Source organism: Dromiciops gliroides, chromosome 4, assembly GCF_019393635.1.
Source record: "Dromiciops gliroides isolate mDroGli1 chromosome 4, mDroGli1.pri, whole genome shotgun sequence".
Taxonomy (NCBI): domain Eukaryota; kingdom Metazoa; phylum Chordata; class Mammalia; order Microbiotheria; family Microbiotheriidae; genus Dromiciops; species Dromiciops gliroides.
Window position 1 is genome coordinate 471,753,024 of NC_057864.1, and position 23,467 is coordinate 471,776,490.

The 23,467-nt window shown below is 45.3% G+C and overlaps 1 protein-coding gene across 6 annotated transcripts in view; it reads right to left on the minus strand.

The window, feature by feature from the left end:
• AUTS2 (activator of transcription and developmental regulator AUTS2) overlaps positions 1-23,467 on the minus strand; it is a 1,257,436-nt gene that overhangs the window by 29,340 nt on the left and 1,204,629 nt on the right. For 2 of the 6 annotated variants that reach the window (XM_044002367.1, XM_044002373.1), the window contains 5 exons: positions 14,467-14,929; positions 11,723-11,976; positions 10,700-10,941; positions 8,530-8,574; positions 2,291-2,386 (listed from right to left, as the gene is read on the minus strand). In XM_044002367.1, coding sequence (XP_043858302.1) covers positions 2,291-2,386; positions 8,530-8,574; positions 10,700-10,941; positions 11,723-11,976; positions 14,467-14,929 — 1,100 coding nt within the window. The remainder of the gene's footprint in view (positions 1-2,290; positions 2,387-8,529; positions 8,575-10,699; positions 10,942-11,722; positions 11,977-14,466; positions 14,930-23,467) is intronic. The other 4 variants (XM_044002368.1, XM_044002370.1, XM_044002369.1 and 1 more) reach the window with 4 other exon arrangements.

Below are 23,467 nucleotides of genomic sequence, written 5' to 3' on the forward strand. Positions count from 1 at the left end.
CCTGATTAGCATACATATGAAGAACTCCACTAATGAACTGCAATCTACATATTCAATCAGTAAGAAGGCCTAGAAGGACCTATTTCAACACCAGGAGAGACACTTCCTTGCACAGATGTAGTTTTCAGTGCGATTGGATAATTGTAAGTGAGGGAAAAGAGGGAAAAAAGGACTAATTTATTAAATGACCTAGTACTCTGTTTAGAGACATACATGAGAGGGCGGTGTTGTCACCCAAAGGGGTGATTGAGGGGTTGGGGTAACCAGAGGTGGTGGCAAAGAGCACACTTTGGGGACGGGATGTTGTGGTCAGTTGGGTGAATGACAATGACCTAATCAGCCCCGCCAACAAAACTCAGATCTTGGACAAGCAACCCTCAGGGAGAAGTGTTACTTTGGAAACAGGGTGAGTCTCCATAGCCACCCCCTTTCATTTGTTTCAAAATTTCAGAATGATACTTGTTGGGGGCAGCTAGGTGGTGCAGTGGATAGAGCACCAGCCCTGGATTCAGGAGGACCTGAGTTCAAATCCAGCCTCAGACACTTATCACATACTAGCTGTGTGACCCTGGGCAAGTCACTTAACCCCCAATTGCCTCACTAAAAAAACAAACAAACAAACCAGAATGATACTTGTTTTTGAAAATCTCATTGGCTCTGGATCTAGAGCTGAAAGGATGCCAGTGATCATCTGGACCATATTTACTAACGAGGAAAGAGCAGCACTGAGAGGGTGATTAACCCAAGGTCACCCAGGTATTACTTAGTGACTGATATATGTGTTAGAAGTCTGTGATACAGTGATGGGATATGGTGATGTCCTCATAGAGAACCGCAAACCACAGTAAGGAAGACACATCCTGCCTCAGACACTCCCTGTATGGTCCTGTTTGTCTCAGTTTTCTCATCTGTAAAAGGGGGTTGGACTTGATGACCTCTCAAGCTCTGATTCTATGATCCCAGGATCCATGTGATCCCATATCCCCAGTCTTCATGAATAGGGGGAGGAGGAAGAAAATACAAAGACAAGAAAAACCCAAGCATAATTCACTCTTTTATAATCTGATAAGGAGATAAAAGGATGGCAGGGCCAACTTTCAATTTACAATGGCTGGCTATTAGGGTGAGAAGGTGACTTCATTTTCTACTCTGTCATGGAAACAACTGTTTGAAAGGAAGGAGAAGCTGCCTCAGTCCTCCATATTCATTCTCCTGCCTAGTGCCAAGTCCTGAATGGAAATACCCAAGTGCAGGGCAGCAAAGACTCATCTGCAATGGTGGTGACCAACCATGTCAGAATGTAGCCTGCACATTTCCAAGCTTATCGTATTTGGAAATATAGCAGAAACAGTGTGGGATTATGAAGCACATGACAGCATGGGTCTGGGCTGGGGCATCTTCTCTCTTTAACAGGATAAGGGCTATCCATTAAAAAAAAAAAGATTCCGCCAAAAGTCATTTCTAAGCTTCATCTTCTCCATGAGCCTTCTGCAATCCCCCTTCCTGCTCCCTCCAAATTGCCTTGTATTTATCTCGAGTGCCTCTTACATAGACCTCTGAGTGCCTAGCTTGTCCTCTCTATTGCAAAGTAAGCTCCTCAAAGGCAGGACCGGATTCCTATTATGTCTTGGTGTCTCCAGAGATTAGCAGGAGTAATAAGCTCTTAATAAGGGCAAGGAATATTTCCCTTTTGTCTTTGTATCTGCAGCGCCTGGTACACAGTGGGGACATTTGTTCATTAATTAATTGTCTGATAAAATTTAAGGTCGTTGAGGGCAGGTTCTGTTTTTGTTTTTTCCCAATTACCTGGTACACAGGAGAAACCTGATAAATGCCTGCTGGGCATTTGGGGGAGATTAACTGGTATTTTTCAGATGGACTTTTGGGGGGGGGGGCCCGCAGGGCAATGGGGGGGTAAGTGACTTGCCCGGGGTCACACAGCTAGTAAGTGTTAGGTGTCTGAGGCTGGATTTGAACTCAGGTCCTCCTGAATCCAGGGCTGGTGCTTTATCCACTGTGCCACCTAGCTGCCCCCTCAGAAGGACTTTTAAAAGGAGTTTCTCATAAGAAGCTGGGCTGCTATGATATTTGTGGAAGGTTTATATCTTTCAGAGACTACCGCATCCTGCCCCAAAAGAAATCAGGTGGTCCTGAAATGTTAAGATTTATGCTGGCCATATGTGGATACAATCTTTGGATCTGAGCCCCAGCGGCTCTAGCTACCAGAAGAGTCTGCCTCCAGACCTTAATACTGACCCGTTGTGCATAGGCTGGTAAATTGGTTTCTTACCTTCGGCTGAAATGCTCCTTGCAGGGACCCAAAGGGACCAGTAGGTGGGATCATAGGGGGGATGCCCGAGACAGCAGGAGGATATGAATGAAATAGCTATAAGCCAAAGACAAGGGAGGGAGAAAAAAGAGAAAAGATTTGAATAGGAGGTTTGCCAAAGCCAACGGATACCCTCAAACCCTCCTCCCATACACAGAGAATGACTTAGACATTAGCAAACTAGTCATCTCCGTTCAGTGCCATTAGTCAAAGGAGCCCCCGGAATGAGCCCACAGATGTGCCGTGAATGTTTAACTTTAACAAGTTAAAAGTAGTTCAGAATTAATCAGCCAACAAATGATGTCCCGGATGAGGCCATCATTATGAAGGGAGCTTTTCTAATTATTAATTGTTAAATTGGATAGAAGTCCTAAATGGTTAGAGATGTTAATGCATATCGAGGGGAGGGGGGGGTGCTGAGCCAAATAAGATGCCCAGAAAATTACAAGTTAATTAAAAAAAAAAGCAAGAAAAAAGCAAGTCTTTATGAGTTCCAGGATTTTATACCATTAAAACTCAATTAGTACTTTAGATTTTTAATAGTTTCTCTAGGAAATGAGAAAATATTCACAATTCTTGCTTCATTAGTTTATTCTGGTGGAGTGTCTGACATTGAGGACAATTTAATTTCCTAAGATGATGATAAATATTTCTGGAAGAAACAAATTTACTATAGTTGGGTTTTTTTCCCCCCTAAATGAAGTCCACCCATTCTCCAATGAGATAGAAGCCAGTAGGAGAAGGGAGGCTTACGCCTCTACAAAATACAGGCCTAAAACCTGATTTTTAAACGTTGCTTTTGTTTTCAGAGTTTCAGGCATCATATGCATGTCTGGGCCAGTAAGCAAAGCTCCTCGTCTCTGTAGGATTTAGAACCTTGGGAGACCATCGAGTCAAACTCCTTCCTTTTATAGAAGAAGAAACGTTAAGTGATTTATCCAAAATCACAAGAGCTAAGCCACAAAGCCAAGGCTTGAACCTGGGTCTGCTGTCTCCAAGCACCACCTTTTTTCTCCATGAGGCCTTTCCATGATCCCCTGAGCTGCTAGTACCCTCACTCTCTAACTAGGATCTGTTCGACTGATGGATATTAATTCTGAATATATGGATGCACTGTATTGCCTATCGGACTATAAGCCTTGTGAGGGCAGGAGCTGAGCTGCTCCTCCCTTTGTATCCCCAGAGCTTAGCAGGGCACAGAAGCACTCGATAAATGCTTGTGCCTTGGATGGTTCAAGTCCACCGTACCAAGCTGTTAACAAAACCATGCTGGATCAGTTCTAAATGCTACCTACTAATTGCCCAAGAAATGTCATTGCTCCCACAATCCAAGGATAAAAGGGGGAAAAGACCATTTATGTGATACTGAGACAGATGTTCTTCAGTGAATGGCTAACTCAGATTGCACATGATAAGGCCGAGGGGCCCACTTAGGATAGTCATGAGACCTGGGTACTAATCCCAGCTGCCACTGATTAGCTGTGTGACTTTGGCCAAGTCACTTAATTTCTTCTGTCTGGCGTCTCCATAACCTGGGCTCCTTCCCGCCTTTGTCATGTCCTTATATCTTTCTCCCCTTCAAGATCCAGCCCCACTGGCCTGCTTGCAACTTCTCCAACAAGACACTCATCTCATCCCCTTGCCTGGTTCCCTCTCTGCCTTACAACAACTTACTAAACTCAACACGTATTATGAAAAAAAAAGATTTTTAATTTTTTTTTTATCGAATGATGTTCTTAAAATATAAATTTAGATTTAAAATTATTTCCCCTTGATTTTCAGAGCAAAAACATGTGGGGAAAAAACTCAGTTTCCTTGTCTTCCTTCAAGCCCATCTTCTTTTTTTTTTTTCGGTAAAGCAATTGGGGTTAAGTGACTTGCCCAGGGTCACACAGCTAGTAAGTATCAAGTGTCTGAGGCCAGATTTGAACTAAGGTTCTCCTGACTCCACTGCACCACCTAGCTGTCCCCAAAGCCCATCTTCTACAGGGATTCTTTTCTCATCCTTCCTGCTGCTAATTTCTTTTCCTTTTTTTGTAGGACAATGAGGGTTAAGTGACTTGGCCAGGGTCACCTAGATAGTAAGTGTCAAGTGTTTGTTTGAGGTCACATTTGAACTCAGGTCCTCCTGAATCAAGGGCTAGTGCTTTATACACTGCGCCACCTAACTGCCCCCTGTCATTAATTTCAGATGAATTTTACCTACTTTGTATATATCTTCTATGTACCGAGTTATTTATACATTGTTTCTCCCACTTGATTGGAAGCTCTCTGAAGGCATCTTTTTGCCTTTCTATCTCCAAAGTAAGCTTTTTAGAGCTCAGTGATAATCAGTTTGCTCAACTACAAGACAAGGATAACCTACCCTACTACCTACTTAACAAATTTGATGTGAAGTTGATGGAATTGTCTATGGAAGAATAGTTTTGCAAAAGATTCAGTCTACTACTAATATGAGGGACAGTGATGGCTATTTCAAAAGGAAAGGGAGTAAAATAGAAACAAGGCTTCAAGTCAAATATTTTGGAAGAATTGAATGCTCTAGATGAAGATAATTGGTCAAAGGCTTTTTTTTGGTCTTTTTTTTTTTTTTTGGTGGAGCAATGAGGCTTAAGTGACTTGCCCAGGGTCACACAGCTAGTAAGTAGTAACTACACACTTGACAGTGTCTGTGGCTGGATTTGAACTCAGGTCATCCTGAATCCAGGGCTGGTGCTTTATCCACTGTGCCACCTAGCTGTCCCCAAAGGCTTTTTAAGACTTAACTCTATCCTCCTGCCTTTTATTCTATAATCTGTAAAAAATGCATGATAATTGAGGCCTAATATTAAAAATTCATTTCCATATGTTGGCGGTTTCCAGGTAATTATTAAAACACTCTGGCTTTCCTGGGCTCCTACCTTCTCTTCCCTTTTTTTAAATTTCATTCTGTCTTACTCTCTTCAATGAAGCAGCAAACTTTGCATCCTAATTGATATGGAACTAAATCCACTTAAACAGTGATTGGGAACCAAGTGCCCTCATTTAAAACAACTTTTAAGTCGAAAATGGTGTTTTAGAAGCTCAAGTGTATTGCATCTAATTCCCCTCTTAATGCCCTAATCCCCCAAAGTGGGAGGGAAATTGAAGCACTGTGTCGAGTTAGCCCATATAGAGTTTATAATATGAAATCACTTTCCCACTGTACATTGGAAGAAGTAAGACAATTAAATGCATGTCACCCTAAAACAGGAACATTTCTTTTTAAATGGCTGCATTTATAGGAGGCCTTATTTATTTTTAAAAAGACGTTTCGGAGAACTTTTTCATCTACACTATTCTGTTACTGCTCCCCGCAGAATACAGCTAATTTTCCTGCCTTATTCCACACCCCCTTCTTCCCCCTCCCTAACCCCCTGCTGCCAAATTTCTACCAACGAAGTTTTTTCTCTGTGGACACCTAAAGGCCATAAGACAAGCAAATCAACAAGGAGCATCATTTTTGCATGAATTAGCTTCAAGGGCAGGAACCCAGAATTCCTTAAGAAATGAAGGGCTGGGGGTGTCCCAAGAAGCCCATGGTGTTGAGGCTCCCTCCCTGCTTCTAAATCCCCTATCAACATGATCAGTGTGTTTTCAGACTTAGAAGGGGCCTTGGAAGGCAGAGTCCAAATTCCTCATTTTACAGATGGGAAAACTGAGGTTCAGGGAAATGAAGTGACATCAAATCATCAATATAGGGCTGGAAAGAGACCAGAAATCCCAACCCCCTCACTTCCCAAATAAGGCCCAGAAGCTGTGACTTGCCCAGGACCACACAGTTAGTAAATACTGGAGATGAGATTTAAATCTGGGTCTTCTTGATTAGACATCGCGCTGCCCCTCAATGACAAGACAGCAGCGTCGCTCCCTAACTGCCTAACTTGCATTTACTCTCTTTGTAGCGTGCACGCAGACATGGAGGAACATGTTTGTGTCTGTCTCCCACTTAGGAAGAGGGGTCAATTTCTTCCTTATACCCCTAGAACTGGGCCGGGAGCATGGGGTCACTCTAATAAGAGGCCCTTAATAAATGCTTGTTGAGGACCCGTTTTTCTCCATGGATTCTTTTATCATCCCCATCTCAGTTTTTATAAATCACAGGGATGGAAGACTGACAGCTGGAAGGGCCTTGGAAGTCATGCGGTCAAGTGCCTTTATTATTTTAGGGACAAGGACACAGAAGGCCAGACAGCTAAAGGGACTTGGAGAGCCTCCCACCCAGGGAGGGAGGAGAAGCACAGAATAGTGAAATTTGGAGCTACAAAAGACCCTCAAGGTTCTGAAGCTCCAAACCACTCCTCCTTTTACAGAGGAGAAAATGCATCCGAAAAGACCTTAACTGACCTGCCCAGGGCAAAGTACACAGAAAAGGTCAGATCTTAGGGGGTACCAGGGAAGGCTCCTAAAAAAAAGGGTATAAGGCAAGCCAGAAAAAGACCCAAAAGGAAAGGTTAACTTTGTGCTCCTCTCTTTTTTAAGTATGGTTTTCTCTTACCATTATAGAGCACTGAAGGCCAAGCACAATGTGGGAATACTGACCACTAAAGTTCAAGGGGTTTTCTAAAGGAGGTTGGTGGCATAGTGGAAAGATTGCTGGGGGGCAGCTAGGTGGCATAGTGGATAAAACATTGGCCCTGGATTCAGGAGGACCCGAGTTCCAATCCGGCCTCAGACACTTGACACTTGCCAGCTGCATGACCCTGGACAAGTCACTTAACACTCATCACTCTGCGGAGAGGAGAGGAGAGGAGAGGAGAGGAGAGGAGAGGAGAGGAGAGGAGAGGAGAGGAGAGGAGAGGAGAGGAGAGGAGAGGAGAGGAGAGGAGAGGAGAGGAGAGGAGAGGAGAGGAGAGGAGAGGAGAGGAGAGGAGAGAGAAAGAGAATGAGAAAGAGAAAGAGAAAGAGAAAGAGAAAGAGAGAGAGAGAGAGAGAGAGAGAGAGAAGGAAGATTGCTGGGCCTGGAGTCACGAAGACATGGGTTCCAAACTCGCTTCAAACACTTACTAGCATATGGCTCCCCCCAATCTTTGGGCAAGTCACTTAACCTGTTTGCCTCAGTTCACTCATCTGTAAAATGGAGATAATAACAATACCTACATCCCAGAGCTGTTGTAAGGCAAAGTAAGATATCTGTAAAGTGCTTTGCAAACCTTAGTGTTATAAAAATGTTAGATGCTATTACTAGTTCTAATTCTTGAGAGACTGGCCTAAGGTCATTTCCAAATGTCCCCGCTTAACATTGTTTTTTGTTAATCTCATCCGCCTCCCACATCTCATCTTACTGTCAGCCTTGAATTAGTACACTTGGCTCCCCTACTAACTAACTCATCTATTAAGACAGCAGGAGATATTAAGAGCAAAAATAAACATATTTGAAAACAGCAAATCAAAATAGCCATAAACATAGAACATGAAGCTGTTGGGGTGGGAGTGGGGGGTGGGGAGGGGGAGTCCCATTTCAAAGCAAAAGAAAGGCTAAAGAGGCAAATGACTTGCGTACTTTTCATATAAGATGATGCAGTATCCATCCCCTAATCAAAACATCTTTGTATTTCCCTTTTCTAAACAATGCTCTGACATCTAATTACAACGGGAACCACCTTCCTAGCCTTGGTTGCTGCAAGCATGAGCCTTCCCCAGTCAGCCAAAGAGAGATGAGAAATTCCTTTTGGAAAAGAGTTAAGTCTCGGATTCACCGGAGACTTTACGTTTGGCAGAAATAGTTCATATCTAACACCTGAAGGGCCTGTGTAAATATAATTCCCGATTTCCTATAAATCCAATCAGATGATTTCTGATCTGGCTGAAATCAGGACTAATCAGTCTTACCCCACTTTGCACAGGGTGGATGAGTTTGATGCTTCCATGCTGACCTTTTGAGTTAGCCTTGCCTTGCTGGAAGCAGCAGCCTCTCCCCCCCAAAAAGATCTTTTGATTCAGAGTTGATACTGCATCCTTTCCCCCCATACAAAGCACCAGAAAAAACAAACAAACAAAAAAAGCAAGCAATGCAAAGACTAGAGACGAAAAAAGACCAGAGGCAGCAGTGAATGCATTCCTGGAAAGGACTAATCAGAGAGTGTGCATGCACTTCTGGCCACTTAGGGACAGGAAGGCTTCAATCCTAACAATGGAAATAAGCATGAGCATTCGACATGGACACGGTAAGGTGAACTCACACTGTGACGGTAGAAGGGATCAACTTTTGTAGGATATTTGTCAAACTGTAAAGGGATCAAAGCAAAAACTAGTTATTTTGTGTTTCTGCAATGTGTCCATAGCTTCTTTACCTGGTTGGCCATTGCTCTAGATGCCTAGCTTCTCTATCCCTTACCAATCATTAAACGACAAACAATTCAGTCATCCCACCTGACATTAAATTTTTTGGTAGTTCACAGTTGCCTACCCCATGAGACTGGGTTTTTGCCTTTCTTTATATCCCCAGAACTTAGTACAATGACCAGCACACAGTAGGTATTTAAATAGGGCTGTGCTGGTAAATGTTTAACAACTGGTTGTCCCCAAAAAAGGACTCTGCCCATGAAACCTTTTAAGTTTAATATGCATTACTATTTCCTCCACTGCTTTCTTAAGGCTAGACAATGAACCAAACAATAAATCAAGCCCTAATTTGCAGAGTTTCATGATTTCCCAGGTGAAAGTGTTCATGCTAAACATTTAACAACTGGCTTTGATGAGTAGCATGAGCTGGCTCTAGTCTAACCCTTCGTAAAGGACTGTGGACTTGACTGGAGTCAGTCATGTGACCATTTAACAAAACTGAAACCACGGATTCAAATTTGAGCCAATCCAGTGATTTCCCGCTCACTCTACCCATCTATTTAAGGAGTAAGAACAGAGCAGATCTCAACACCAGAGAAACTGGAGAAGTCAAAGGGAGTATTGCTTGATGCTCTGTCTGGACCTTCCCACACTGTCCTCTGTGGAAGCTGGGGATTGCTTTGCTCCTGGCCCTAGTTAAGCTCCAACCCAGCAGTTCTGGAAAGGTCTTGTACCCTCCTTTCCTGAGCAGCCACCAGAAGGATTCTATCATTTCCTCTAAATAGTCTTATCATCCTGGAATTGCCACTAAGTCATCTCCCAATGATGTGGAAGATTGCCAAAAATGGGTTCCTAGTAAGAGAAGCCTGGGAAAGGTTACTTGATCAGAATTTCATTTTACCTAGAAAAGTATGAACATGATTGTTAACTTAAATAAACTTGATTAAACCGACAGTGTTTTCCCATCATGTTGCAGGGTGGGAATTTCCTTTTTCCCATTTCTAAAACCTGCTAAGGAATATCTGTGAAACTTGATCCATCCATCCTTTCTTCCTCCCCTCTCTTCTCTTCTCTTCTCTCTCCCTCTCTCCTTCCTTCCTTCCTTCTTTTGTCTCTTTAAATTTCACAAAGAAAAAAAAGGCTTGGATAAACCACAAAAGAGTAAATTTGTTTGAAATGCCTTTGTTGCTGTATTTGGGGAGATCCCTGCCACGCTCATTGTCTATGACAGTCCTCAGAGTAAAAAAGAAAAGAAAAGCATATACATTCATTCCAATATGGGCAGATATAAGTAGGTTTCTCACTGACTGGATTAAAGACTTGCAGTGTGTATGTAGCTCTGGGCTTTTCATCCTATTTCCCAGGGTCAACATAGACAAAAGCAAAGTGGCCAGGCTTGGTCACTTGTGGAAGATGAGAAGACGTCTTGCTTTGTGCAAGCTCTTGACTGTGAAGCATCCTTGCCTTGTCTAGACCACTTTCTGGTTGGGGTGAATACTGAATTAGCTCCCCTCCAGTCTTACCCATTTCCATTAGTCTAATACCTGTCCTTGGAGTAAGAAGGGGGAATGAGGAAAACAGGATTGCCCTGATTGGAACCAGGCACCAGTGTGATGGGGTTACTTCTCCCTCATCCCTCCTTTGAGGGATGGCAACCATAGCTACTCTTGGGCAGTGAGAGTCTAAACCAAAAGGTAGACTGCGTCCCATGTGGGGACAGTACTCTTAAGGATCCCAAATAAAGATGAGCTCTCTTTTTAAGGACCTGAGAGTGAGTGGAGGGAAGAGGGGTCTGGGGTAGACACCGATGAGGACAATTTAAGTCTGGAATAAAGCTTCTGGTTTTAAGCCAAGTCGAGATCAGTCAAGCCTCTTCCTCTCCGTATGAGGAAAGGGCTCTGGTTTCTCTGGATAAAGAGGACCGATGATTCCCAGTAGAGGCAAACGGATCCCCCATCAGCCCACTCCTACCCATGCCCAACCATTCGTAACCAACACCCCCACCCAGGCCCCACGACAAAGTTGAGAGTAGAATAGAGAATAGAGTTGCGCTCTACTTATCCTCACATTTCTGCCTGGGGTACGCACCATGGGCGGTGCTGGCGTCGGCATGATGGCCGTGGGTGGGATGGCGTGTGGGAAGGGCGTGAAGGTGTGCTGGTGCGTGTGTTGGTGTGTGTGTTGGTGCTGGTGTTGATGTTGATGAAATTCGGTCCTCAGGTAGGGTGGAGGGCCAAGGGATGCCCCGCGGTCAGCACTCTGTGAGGCCAAAAAACGTGTGTTCAATTCCTGACGCAGGAGGTCTTGCTCTGCAAAAGAAGTAAGGAAGAAAATGAGGGACCGCCTTGTTTCTGGACCCTCCCCGTGGTGAGACTGTCACCTCTCTAAAGGCAAGGACTGTGTTTGTATGTTCAGTGCCCACTATAGTGGGAACTGAATAAATGTTTGCTGATTGGTCAGCTGAGACGCCAATGGAGCCAATTCTGTTGACTCTTTTTTAGGGGCTAAATGTCTTCTTAGCCTCTGACTCAGTTTCCTCTGCTGTAAGATAGGGATAATAACAGACCCTCCCTCACAGGGTTGTCACGGGGATCAAATCAAATCATATTCATGACGTGCTTGTTAGCACGGTGCCTGGAGCACAGTAAACTTGAGCAAAGGAAGTTTTGAATGTTCTGCCCCTTACTTTAAATCAGTGTTACTGGTACAGTTCAGTATTGGTTCTTATCCCAAGAGGAAGGTGACTGACACCTCAAAAACATTAGATGGGAAAGAAAAAGAGATCCTTCTACAAATCTGGATACAATGATTCGTCTTCCCAATGAGCGGCAGACTGTAAGCCCCATGAGGGAAGAAAGCATTTCATGTATGTCTGTGTATCCTTAGCACTTGAACATGCTCCGTACTTCTCCTTAGATGCTGGCTGATTGATGGACTGATGAGCAGACCCAGATGGATTCAGGTTAAAAATGTGATTTAGATGCTCTCGCCCCTCAACCCATTCTGATGGACCCAGTTGGGCTGAAGAAGCTGTCTCTCTGACCATCCACACACAGTTTCGGGGCAGTGACGGCCACATCTGGTTCCTACCTGAGTAAGTACTTCCTCCCGGGTGTCCAGGAACCTGCAGAGTCCCTGATGTCAGTGGAGGAGGAGGAGGCAAGGCCGTGGGCGGGGCAAACATATTGGGGTGATGAGAGTGAGCAGGGGGCTGGAGGGTGGGTGTGAAGCTGTGGAGGGGGCTGTGGCTGGGGAGAGAGAGGGGGAAGGGGGAGGCGGAAGGATGGTGGGACAGATGAGACTGTGGGGGCTGACTCTTCGCAGGCGTACTACTTCTGCTACTGCTGTTGGGGCAAGAAAAGAAGATATAGATTAAAAGAAAAAGAAAAAGAAAAAGCACGATCAATTTATTATTTATTGATATTATTTATCACTGAGCTTCCCCAAATAATACCCTACTAATAATTTGCCCCACCCTAAGAAACACTTCTGTTCTTCCCTGTCTGGCTCTAGTATCTGTGGCTCTGTCTCCATGGACAGAGATCTTTTCATCAGCTCTTTTTATCACTGTTGATCTCTTTTTTTTTTATTTATTTATTTTTTTTTGGTGAGGCAATTGGGGTTAAGTGACTTGCCCAGGGTCACACAGCTAGTAAGTGTTAAGTGTCTGAGGCCGGATTTGAACTCAGGTATTCCTGAATTCAGGGCCGGTGCTTTATCCACTGTGTCACCTTAGCCGCCCCTCACTGCTGATCTCTTTATCCTAATTTCATTAGTATAAGAGTTACCTGGGCAGCTAAGAAGTCAGAGGACTTGTCTAAGGTCACACATCCAGTCCCTGTAAGAAGCAGGACCTGAATCTTCCTGACTGAAGATGACTCCCTCTGTATCATGCTGTGCTACCACCTACCAGGCCCCCAAATCTAGGCTCCTCTAAGTGGCAATAACATGACTTTGAACTGATGGATGTGGTCCCCCGGTCCCCTGGACACTTCTCAGAGATACAACTGATCGTGAAAAGTTCCCAGTCATCGGCTGCAAGTGCCCCTTGGTCTCCAGGACTGAAACCATCCCCGACCCTACTTTTTCCCCTGTGAAATCCATACATTGGAACAGCACAAGGAGAAAGATTTACGTTCCACCTTGTCCAGTGACTGGCTCTAAAGGAAGAGAAAACCAAGATATTATCTGGATAACCCCCAAACTCAATGGTGGTGTGAAAAAACTACAGAGACTAAGACTTTGTAGACTCGGAGCTTTAGAAATACTTAAGAGGCCATTCATTCCGAATTCCTCATTTTGTCTGTGAGGAAACCTGGGCAAAGGAAGTTTTGAAAGACATGTTCAGGGCCACACAGAGAGGCAGGATTTGAACCAGGTCCTCTGATTCCAAATCAAGTGGTTTTTCCACTGCTTCTTGGGGGCCTACCCTACTGAAAAGGCCTGCTGGGAGGGAGAAGGGCAAAATGGAGAGGAAGACACTCCGAGAAAACACAAAATCTCTCTCTCTCTCACACACACACACACACACACACACACACACACACACACACACACACACTCACATTCACACCAGGTGTGATAATCGTGACCTCTTGAATAATCAGGAGTATGCTGGGTTCCTTCCTATGAAAACCCTCAGAATCAACTCCCGCTGACTTTATACTCCCCTTCCCTTTGAGATTTTATTTAAAAAAAACACACCGACCCACACAACCCTTTCTTTTATCATTCAACGAACGTAGGCCTAAACAGAACTGGGTCTTTCAATGACACTTCTCTTCCCTTTCCCTGTCTTGTGAGTACTCACGCCAGAAAAAGTAATCACCATTCAAAATAAAAACAAAAACAAAAACCCAACCCTCTAAAACCAACTCTCAGAGGCCAAATCTTTCTGTGTTTGTAAAAGCAGCAAACCTTTTTGATAACCAGGTATCACGGAACAGTGGAAAGGAGATTGACTCTGGAATCCAAAGACCCAAGTCCAAATTGCACCTCTGTGTGACCTTGACCAAGTCACTTAACCTCTTTGGGTCTCAGCTTCCTCTTAAAGAAAGAGAGGAAGGGTGAAAGGGAGAGAAGAGGGAAGGAAGGAGAGACAAAGAGAGAGAAGAGGGACAGTAAAGAGGAGCAGGGGGTGGGTGGGACTTGGTATACTTTGAAATCCCTTCCAGCTCAATAGCTATGATCTCTTTTTTTCTTTCTTTCTTTCTTTTTTTCTTTTTTTTGCAGGGCAATGAGGGTTAATTGACTTGCCCAGGCTCACACAGCTAGTAAGTGTCAAGTGTCTAAGGGTGGATTTGAACTCAGGTCCTCCTGAATCCAGGGCCGATGCCCCCACTCTTGCATCTCAATTTCCTCACCTGTAAAATCAGTGAGTTGGACCAAAGGCTCTCTGAAATCTTTTTCAGCTTAAACTAGAATCCCATATGCTCCTGAAGGGAAGAAACCCTCCCACATTTCCATGTCTTTCCTCAAAGGTCCTCTCTCATCTCTAGCTTGGTGGTATTTACTTAATATATTTGTGTTAGCTAATAGAATTTGATGTTTTCCTTCCCCAAGCCCATGGCCTAGACTTCCTTTATTCTTCCCGAGACTGTTCTCTTCTCCTTTCCTCTTTCTTCCCCCCAGAAAGATGAACTGTTTCTGGTTCTTGGTGCCTCCCCGCCATACGTGTTCTTCTATGCCCCCCACCCTATCTTCTGGCTCCCTGCGACTCTGGGAAGCTCTCCTCTTCATGGAAATGAAGCTTTGGGACTTCCCAAGCCCTCCTAGCAGCCTCCCAAGGAAGAACCCGGTCTGGGCAGCGTGCCCCCCGGCGTGGTCCGGCTCACCTTAAGCTGTTGAGGCTTAGGCTGCTGCTGTTATAAGCAGACAGCGGCTGGGAGAGGTTCTGAGACGAGGGGTGCGCCTGCACCGAGGGGAGGCTTTGGTGAACAGTCTGGGTGGGCGACTGTGGCCTGGCCGGCCGCTGCACTTGAGGCTGGGGGGGAGGCTGTAGCTGGGCTTCCGGAGGGGCCTGCGGTGGCTGAGGAGCCTGCGGTGGTGGCTGAGGAAGGACTTCCGCGGCGCGCTGCAGCAGGACGGGGCCCGGTCCCGGGGACGGGGCCTGCAGCTGCGGCTCAGGCTGAGCTGCCGGAGGGCACGGGTCTTTAGGCACCACAGGCTCAAAGATGGACTCCTTGCAACTGTCCTGGCTCTTCTCCTGGCTCCTCTCTAATCCCGATATCTTCGGGACAACGGGCCCTGCATCCTGGGTGTCATTTTCGGTTAGTGTGCCGACGCCTAACTCTGGATCTGCATGGAGGAAGGAGAAAAGACAGAACTGTGGGCAATGTGATGCGTATGGGGGAAGAGGAACAGGGCAGAAGCCCTAGCCAGCTCACCCCACCCCCCCACCACATCCCAAACAAACCCCAAAGCCCCAGTCACTCCACTCGAGCATTCCCCGCAGCTCGGCGGCCTTCTGGGCCATGCAGGCTTTGATCTATCTAGTCTGAAGGTCAGTGGCCTGAGAATGCAAAGAGATGGTGCAGTAGCCCCAAACTCTCCAGCTTCAGGGGTGAGTGAGGCAAACCAGAGAGCCCCGAAGAGCTAGAAAGTGACTTGGGCACCCAGCCAACCTGAAGATGAATGTTTTCCTTGATCTTGACAAAGCCCGTAATAGGGCAAAATTAAAACAATAGCCAACGACTTGACCCCCCCCCCCTTTAAAACAAATATACAGGCCGTGTGTACATAAAAAGGGAGCGCTAACAATGCCAAACGCAGCAAATGTGCCTTAACAACACACAGATGTTCTCCTTGGCCTTGCACATTTTTTGCCGGTGAGACAGAATTGACATTCGGGGAAATAAATTTTGCCCAGCTATTGCTGCTCCAGTAAGAAGACCAGGCATCCCGGCCTGAAGAAATAGATCCCAGCCGCGTTTGGGATCAAAGCTGGAGCCACACTCTAAACAAGAATTTAAATGGAGTTCACTTCGACTGGGACTCTGATGGCCGAGCTGGGAGGGAAAGAGCCCCCACCAGTCTGGGCTTTGTCTCAAAGTTCTATTTGGCAAGGTCTAATAAAAAAAAAAATAGCACACATCGGGGAGGGGGCAGTGTTCTATAAGGCCTCTTCAGACTCTCCTCCCCAGAATGAATCCTTTTGCCACTTGTCAAGTTGGAAATTTCTGGGCAGGGAGAGGGAAGACAAGTCCAATCGCCCAGAATATTAGGGACAGAATGAGAGGAAAGGCCCCCCAAAAATCATATGACCATGGGGGGGAGAAAAATACATACATATAGAGGGGGGAGGGACAGATGGACAGAGACAGAATCAGAGAGGGGGGAGGAAGAGAAGGAGAGAGGAGAGGAGAGGAGAGGAGAGGAGAGGAGAGGAGAGGAGAGGAGAGGAGAGGAGAGGAGAGGAGAGGAGAGGAGAGGAGAGGAGAGGAGAGGAGAGGAGAGGAGAGGAGAGGAGAGGAGAGGAGAGGAGAGGAGAGGAGAGGAGAGGAGAGGAGAGGAGAGGAGAGGAGAGGAGAGGAGAGGAGAAGAGAGGAGAGAGGAGATCCTCTTCAGTTTACAGTGAGAGGGAAGACATTATCTTTAGGGCCAAAGACTTAGCTTGGAAGATGGACCTCTTGCCTCTTCCCCTCCCTATCCCTATAAGCACCCTCATGAATAGTCTAGCAGTTTAACACATAAACATTGAGGGGGGAAAAAAATCTGTGTCCACAGCCACCCTGAAAGACCCAGCCAAATCCATCCATGGCCAGCACAAACATTCAGTGGTCTGTAAAAAAGCTGCACTGGCTCGAGGCTAGAGCCAGAGCTCAGTGGGACCCAATTCCTTCCACCCCCGTCGGGCTGACTTCTTCACCATCTGTCCCTCTTTCAGCTGCTCCATCTTCACTTCTGCTCAATACAAACATACCACGGTGCTCAGACTGGTGAAGACTCCCACAGGAGGCTCTCCCAAAGACTGGGAATGGAGGATGGGAGCTGGGGAGAAGGGAAATAGGTCTCTGGGATTGATTTTCCTTGTCTGTAAAATGAGGGGGTTGGAGCAGAAGGCTTTGGCGGTCCTTTCCAGCTCCAGACCTGTTCTTATGGGTGTAGAGGAAAGAATGAGAATGGGAGGAGATCAGAGGGATGAAGGGAGGGAGGAGAGGAGAAAAAGAGGCAGAGAGAGGAAAGAATAAAGAGGAGTGTGATAGAGGGGGCAAAGAGGAGAAAGGGGAGGTCAGGGGGAGGAAAGAGGGTAAAAGAAACAGAGAAGGGGGAGGGGGACAAGAAGGAAAGTGTCTTATCAAATTTCTTGAAGGCCCCGGCCCCTTCCAATCCAATCACAACACCCCCAGGCCTCCTTAAGCGAAACACTGATGATTTAAAACACATCAAGGAGACATGGAAAGAAGGAAAGGAAGGGAAGGAGGGAACAGAAGGGAAAGAGAAGAATAAAAGATGAAGGAAGATGGCAGAAATGAGTGAGTGCGTGTGTACGTGTACGTGTGTGTACACACACACACACACACACACACACACACACACACACACACACACACATATGATAAGGAATAGTCAAGTAAGATTCATAAGCAGAAGATATTTAGAATTAGGGGTAGCTGGGTGGTGCAGTGGATAGAGCCCCAGGCCTGGAGTCAGGAAGGCTCCTCCTGAGTTCAAATTTGGCCTCAGATACTTCCTAGCTGCGTGACCCCGGGCAAGTCACTTCACCCTGTTTGCCTCCGTTTTCTCATCTGCCAAATGAGCTGGAGAAGGAAATGGCAAATGGCTCCGGTGTCTGTGCCAAGAAAACCCCAAATGAGGTCATGGAGAGTTGGACATTCCAAACAACAAGGTGTTGTCCCTCCTCCACAATCTATAGCAAGGAATCCGACTTGCCCATGGTCACACAGGTTAAGAGACAGAATCATAATTTGAACCTGGATCCTCTTCAAACCCATTAGTCTTCACTATACCACATCACCACCCAAGTGTTCCTCAGGTGTCACGGGCTCCCAAACTCAGCTTGATATGAATAGGGGGTCTATTACACAAAGGGGTCCAAGTGGCAAGCAAGCTAGCCAAAAGCTGCCCGAAACAATGCCAGTGCAGGGCCAAGCAACTCGACAAGACTCAGAACCCTCCCCCGCCACCTTCTTCCCCTTCTTCCTCACCTGTCTGGACTTGGTGTGTACTGAGAAATGCCCTTGCAGCAAACTAGGCCACCTTATCCAAATTTCGGAGTTAACCCTGTCTCAGAATCGTGTTTGTAAATGCATAAAGACACAGGATGACCAAGGGAAATTCCAAGTTTACAAAACCCTCTGAAATCCAACTTGGTTCAGAACCTGTGGTTTATAGCAAGGCCAGCTCATCTGCAAGTGTAAATTCTTCAGCCCAATTCCCAGAGTCTCTTCCACAGAATGTCTTCTGCACCTTGTATCTGCCACTTCATCTCCTGTGGAGAAGGGATGGGACAATCCCCCTCCCCATATGAAAATTTGTAGACATACTGCCCTAAGTGGATTTGCCTCAAACTCCAAAGGAAATGAGATTCAGGCTCTGCCAAGTTAGAAGCCACAGCTCTGACCCCTCTGGGCCGGCGACCAGACCAGCTGGTAACCCTGTTGTCCCAACGGATAGACACAGAGTCAAACCAAAAAGGGAAAACCCAAAAGCTTTAAGTCCAACACGCCAGGAAAGTGTGAAGGGAGAAAATACAGGGGGCTGCTTCTTAAGAAACAGAAGGCTCTTGAGACACGGCTACGGATCGGACGGAAAACCATCTCCTGCTCCCTTTATAAACTGGGTCCAGGCTCCTGGGCAATTCTTCCTTGCCACCTCCCCCTCCCATTGCTATCTTTTCCCATGCCCTGAGATGTTCAGGGTGTGCCCATTCTACTGGAGAACCACACTGTAAAAGGTAGAGATGGACAGAAGAAGAAATGCAAAAATCAAACACTATGATGTCTCAGCTGGTTTCCTACTCTCTGGGGGATCTTAAGTTTGTCACAGGCCTCAGTTTGCCCATCTAAATGGAAGACTTTGGATCACACAATCCCTGTGGTCCCCTTTCAAGCTCAAGATAGCATGATCCTTACGCAAATCAGCTAGTAGTAATAATAATAGCAAATAATAGGATATATTATTTATATTAATAATAAATAATAATGGATATCATGTTGATATAATTGTAAATACTATATTAATACAGAATATTAAAATAATAACCATAAATGTCATTCATAATAGTACTTTTAGAAGTTTACAGAGGGTTTAATATACATGATCTCATTTGGACTTCTGAAAATTCTGGGGAATAGATGTTATCATCATATTTTTTAAAAGAGGCAATTGGGGTTAGGTGCCTTGACCAGGGTCACACAGCTGGTAAGTGTCTGAGGCCAGATTTGAACTCTGGTCCTCCTAACTCCAGTTCCATGCACTGTGCCACCTAGCTGCCCCATCATTTTTTCACAAAGGAGAAAACAGGATGGAAAATTTACGTGTCCTATTCATGATCACACACCTGGTGATGGCGATAGGGTTTGAACAAGGGGCACCCTAACTCCAAGCACAGTACTTTTTATCCCTTACCTGATGCATCCTCTCTAATGATAAATAATAACCATACCTAGCATTTATATATTTATGTTTATATCTACATAAAATGTTTATGTATAAATATTTAATGTTAAATTATATAGTTATATATAAATTCTTTATCATTATAAATATGTAATATTAAATTATGTATTAAATATTTCAATATAAATGTATTTACATGTGTTTATATATTTCTATATACATATTTCTATATTGCTAGGCAGTGTGCTAAGCATTTTATGACAGTATCTCATTGGATCCTCACCACAATCCTGAGAGGTAGGTGTCATTATTATCACCCCCATTTTATAGGTGATGAAACTGTGACTTGCTGATGATCACACAGCTAGGAAGTGTTTGAGGCTAGATTTGAACTCAGGTCTTCCTGACTCCAGAGCTAGAACTCTATCCAATGCAGCACAAACTCAGCTGCCTCTCTAGGAAACAATAAAGCACAGACGCGTTATGAACTACACGGATAGAGAAAATACCCACAGATGAAACAGCAGATCCATTTATCTTCAACTCATAGCTAAACTGAGACGAAGACAAAAGGTATGTGACAAGGGCGTCGGAGTCTCTGGTCAGCCCCTCTTGGATCTGTTTCAGGGTTCACTTCAGCCTCTCAGCTGACCAAGAGGCCTTTGCAATAATGATGACCACTCATCAACCCTCAGTAGATGGATTTCATAGAAAAGATATGCTAAGAACCCAAACCAATCCAGGAGGCACTTCAGCATCTATCACATAGTACTTTATAGGTGCCAGGAACACCCACACAAAGTAAGAAATCAGCCCCTGCCCTCAAGAAGCTTACATTCTATTGGGGTGGGGGTTACACCATGTAAATGACCTCTGCCCATCCTTTAAATGTCCTCTGAGGTTCCTTAGAAAAGAGACGGTTTAGTTCCTTAGTACATTTGATTTTAAAATCACTCCCTTCACAAAAACAGCTCCAGGGTGTGGGTGACTTATGTTCGCCATAAGCCTACAGCCCATTAAAATGCTCAACACATAAATGCTTCCTAATAGCAACACAGGAAAAACAGCTGAGAAAATTAAAACGCACATGGGCTACGTTGATGGCAGGAAGTATTTTCTATATAGATTTTATAGGAGGGCTGATACAATTCTGGATCATACTATCATTTCTAAATGATATGACTTCTTTCCCATTTTCTTTGAAAAAAATCTCAGGATGCTTACACTAGTGTATTGAACTTTTTTTTAAAAGCATTATAAGCTAGCAGGTTTTTTAAATGATTATTATTACTACTACATACTTCAGAAATGTTTATAGAAAAGCTCCTGTCAAGAAAGTAGTTGAAGTCTTTTGAACCTGCCGTGTGGCGAGGAACTTAAGCTCCCCGAGGTCTAGGACGCATAATCTCCTCAGTATTTATCCAGCCATAGTCCATCTCTCCTCCCCACCAGAGCTCTTCACCACCTAGCAGTGGTAACCGCCTCCCCCTTTCCTACCCCAGGGATGTCCTGATTGATGAGTGGGTGAAAACTCAACTCAACTCAATCTGGCCAGCCCCACAGGATGCTTCACATTCAGGCCAGCCCTATGCAAACAGCACAGCACCAAGAACTCCTCAGGAAAGGCATTTTGCCAGTTTCCTGGCTGTTCCACACACACTACTACCCACCCTGCTCCAGCTTCTGCTAAGGGAACACCAATCCAATGCGTTCTGTCGATGGTAATAGAGAGGGCTTTATCATCAAGTGCACTGTGGCTGTATTCACCAACAGAAACAGGAGCCACCAATCCATACATAAGGATCCCTGTAGGATGCATATTGACTTCAGTTCTAAAATGTAATATTATATGTGTCTTCGTTTATTTTGTTAATTATTTCCCAAATCCATTTTCATCTGGCTTGGCCCACACTTGGGTGTGTTGCAGGCTGGCAGGCTCTGTGTCAGACACCTCTGGCACACCTTCTCTGCCCAATGTCCACCATGAAAAACATCACCCTATTAAAATGTAAGCAAGATTTGTTTCTTTGGTGCATCCGTGTCTCCTGTACCAAGCACAACAGCCTGGCACATGGTAGGTGCCTACTTGATAAACACTGAGGGATAGAAGAACTTCATAGGCAAGAAAGTGTTATTGTTTTGTTTTGTTTTGTTGTTTTTTGCAGGGCAATGGGGGTTAAGTGACTTGCCCAGGGTCACACAGCTAGTAAGTGTCAAGTGTCTGAGGCCGGATTTGAACTCAGGTACTCCTGAATCCAGGGCCGGTGCTCTATCCACTGCGCCACCTAGCTGCCCCAAGTGTTATCATTGTTAATGGCAGGTTTGGGGTAGACCCACGCACCTGAGTGCCTAACTCTTCTACCTGAGAAAGGACACGAGGATGTGGTCCTGTCATTGGTCTTAGCAATTTTTGCTATGCATACGCCTGCAAAGATAACACCAAGCACTTCTATACAGCTTCTTTCTTTTTGTGCCATAGGTGCTGAGATTGGCTTCCAAACCACCCATTATTTTCAGTCCTCTATCAGCAGAAGTGGGTCCAGCGATCAAACAAAACTCACTTGTTAACACATGCGGGCAGCGCGACAACAGGTGGTTTTATCGGTGTCGTTGATAATACACCCTTTGGAAAGGCTGACTTGGCTATTGCGGAGTCTTGGCTCTGAGTTCTACTCTGAGAGGTACCCAAGGGCAGACTCCTCTTTATACCGTCCAAGGCCCCTGAAGCACCGGCTCTCCATCCCTGCCTTCTGCTGTCTTGCCTGCCTGGATTCCAGATTTAATGGACGCTGGTGTTCTGCCTTACAGTTGTGGTGGATTCCTAAATGACCATTCCTGGACGTGAGGGCTGAACAGGTCAAAATAGGATACGGGTGCCAAGTTCAGTCCTTGTTCTTTGACAGAGCTGCCCTTAAGTCAACCAAATAACCTGTAATCAATCAACAGTACTTATTAGGCACCCACTGTGTTCAAATTCAAAGATGCCCTGAAATCTATCTGTGGACCCTTAGTGAACAACCCCAGCCCCATCGTTTTTGTTTTGTTTTGCGGGGCAATGAGGGTTAAGTGACTTGCCCAGGGTCACACAGCTAGTTAAGTGTCAAGTATCTGAGGACGGATTTGAATTCAGGTCCTCCCAAATCCAGTGCCGGTGCTTTATCCACTGCACCACCTAGCTGCCCCCTAGCCCCATCATTTTTTGCTATGTCTGTGTACAAATTGTGCCCACAAGGAGAGGACGTATGATGCAGCCCACACACACTCTGTTCCTGCTAAATGAGGTCTGTTTGCTTGGGCCAAAGGATGCCAACAGATCAGGAGCATAAAGAGAATCTTGGCTCTGGAACCCAGGGACCTGGGTTCAAATCCTACCTCTGATGCTTACTAGCTGTATGGCCTTAGGCAGAGATTTCTTAGCTTTCCTGGAACTCTCCTCATCTGTAAAATTAGGGGATTAGACTGAATATCCCCTGAGATTCCTGATATGGAAAATGAGAGGATCAGATTAGACAATCCCAAAAGGGCCCTTCTTGCTTCAGGCAGCTGGGTGGTGCAGTGCATGGGCCTGGAGTCAGGAGGACTCATCTTCCTGAGTTCAAATCTGGCCACAGACACGTCCTAGCTGTGTAGCCCTGGGCAAGTTACTTTACCCTGTTTGCCTCCATTTCCTCATCTGTAAAATGACCTGGAGAAAGAAATGGCAAACCACTCCAGTATCTTTGCCAAGAAAACCCCAAATGGGGTCACAAAGAGAGAGACACAACCGGAAAACATCAAGTAAAAGGGAAAGTTAAGATTTGTATTCTATTAGAAGCTGTGGAAAACAAAAATTAAAACCAGTTAAGGATTTATTTTGGAAATTCAGACTTGGAATTCCAAAGGTATCTCTACCTTCCCCCTCATAGAGGGGATCTCATGAGGAGTCTCTGCCTAACGTAACTCTCTGAAGTGTTGGAAGATGCTGAGACGTTGAGGATGTTCAGGGCACGTCCTCAGGGAGACAGCATCTAAATTTACTTTTTCTGGGAAAGATGAATCTGTACCTCTGTAGTTAGACACGGGTCTCCATTATGTTTACTGCTTTGCACTGTAATTAAGACTCATGGGTAGAAATAATACACAGGTATAATAGTTAATTCTCCATCTAGTACACCCCTCCACCACCACTCCCCGGGTATCTGTTAACCAACTCTACATAGTGGAAGACATGGGAATGTTGGATCTGCCCCAAACCCTACCATTTGCAACATCAGC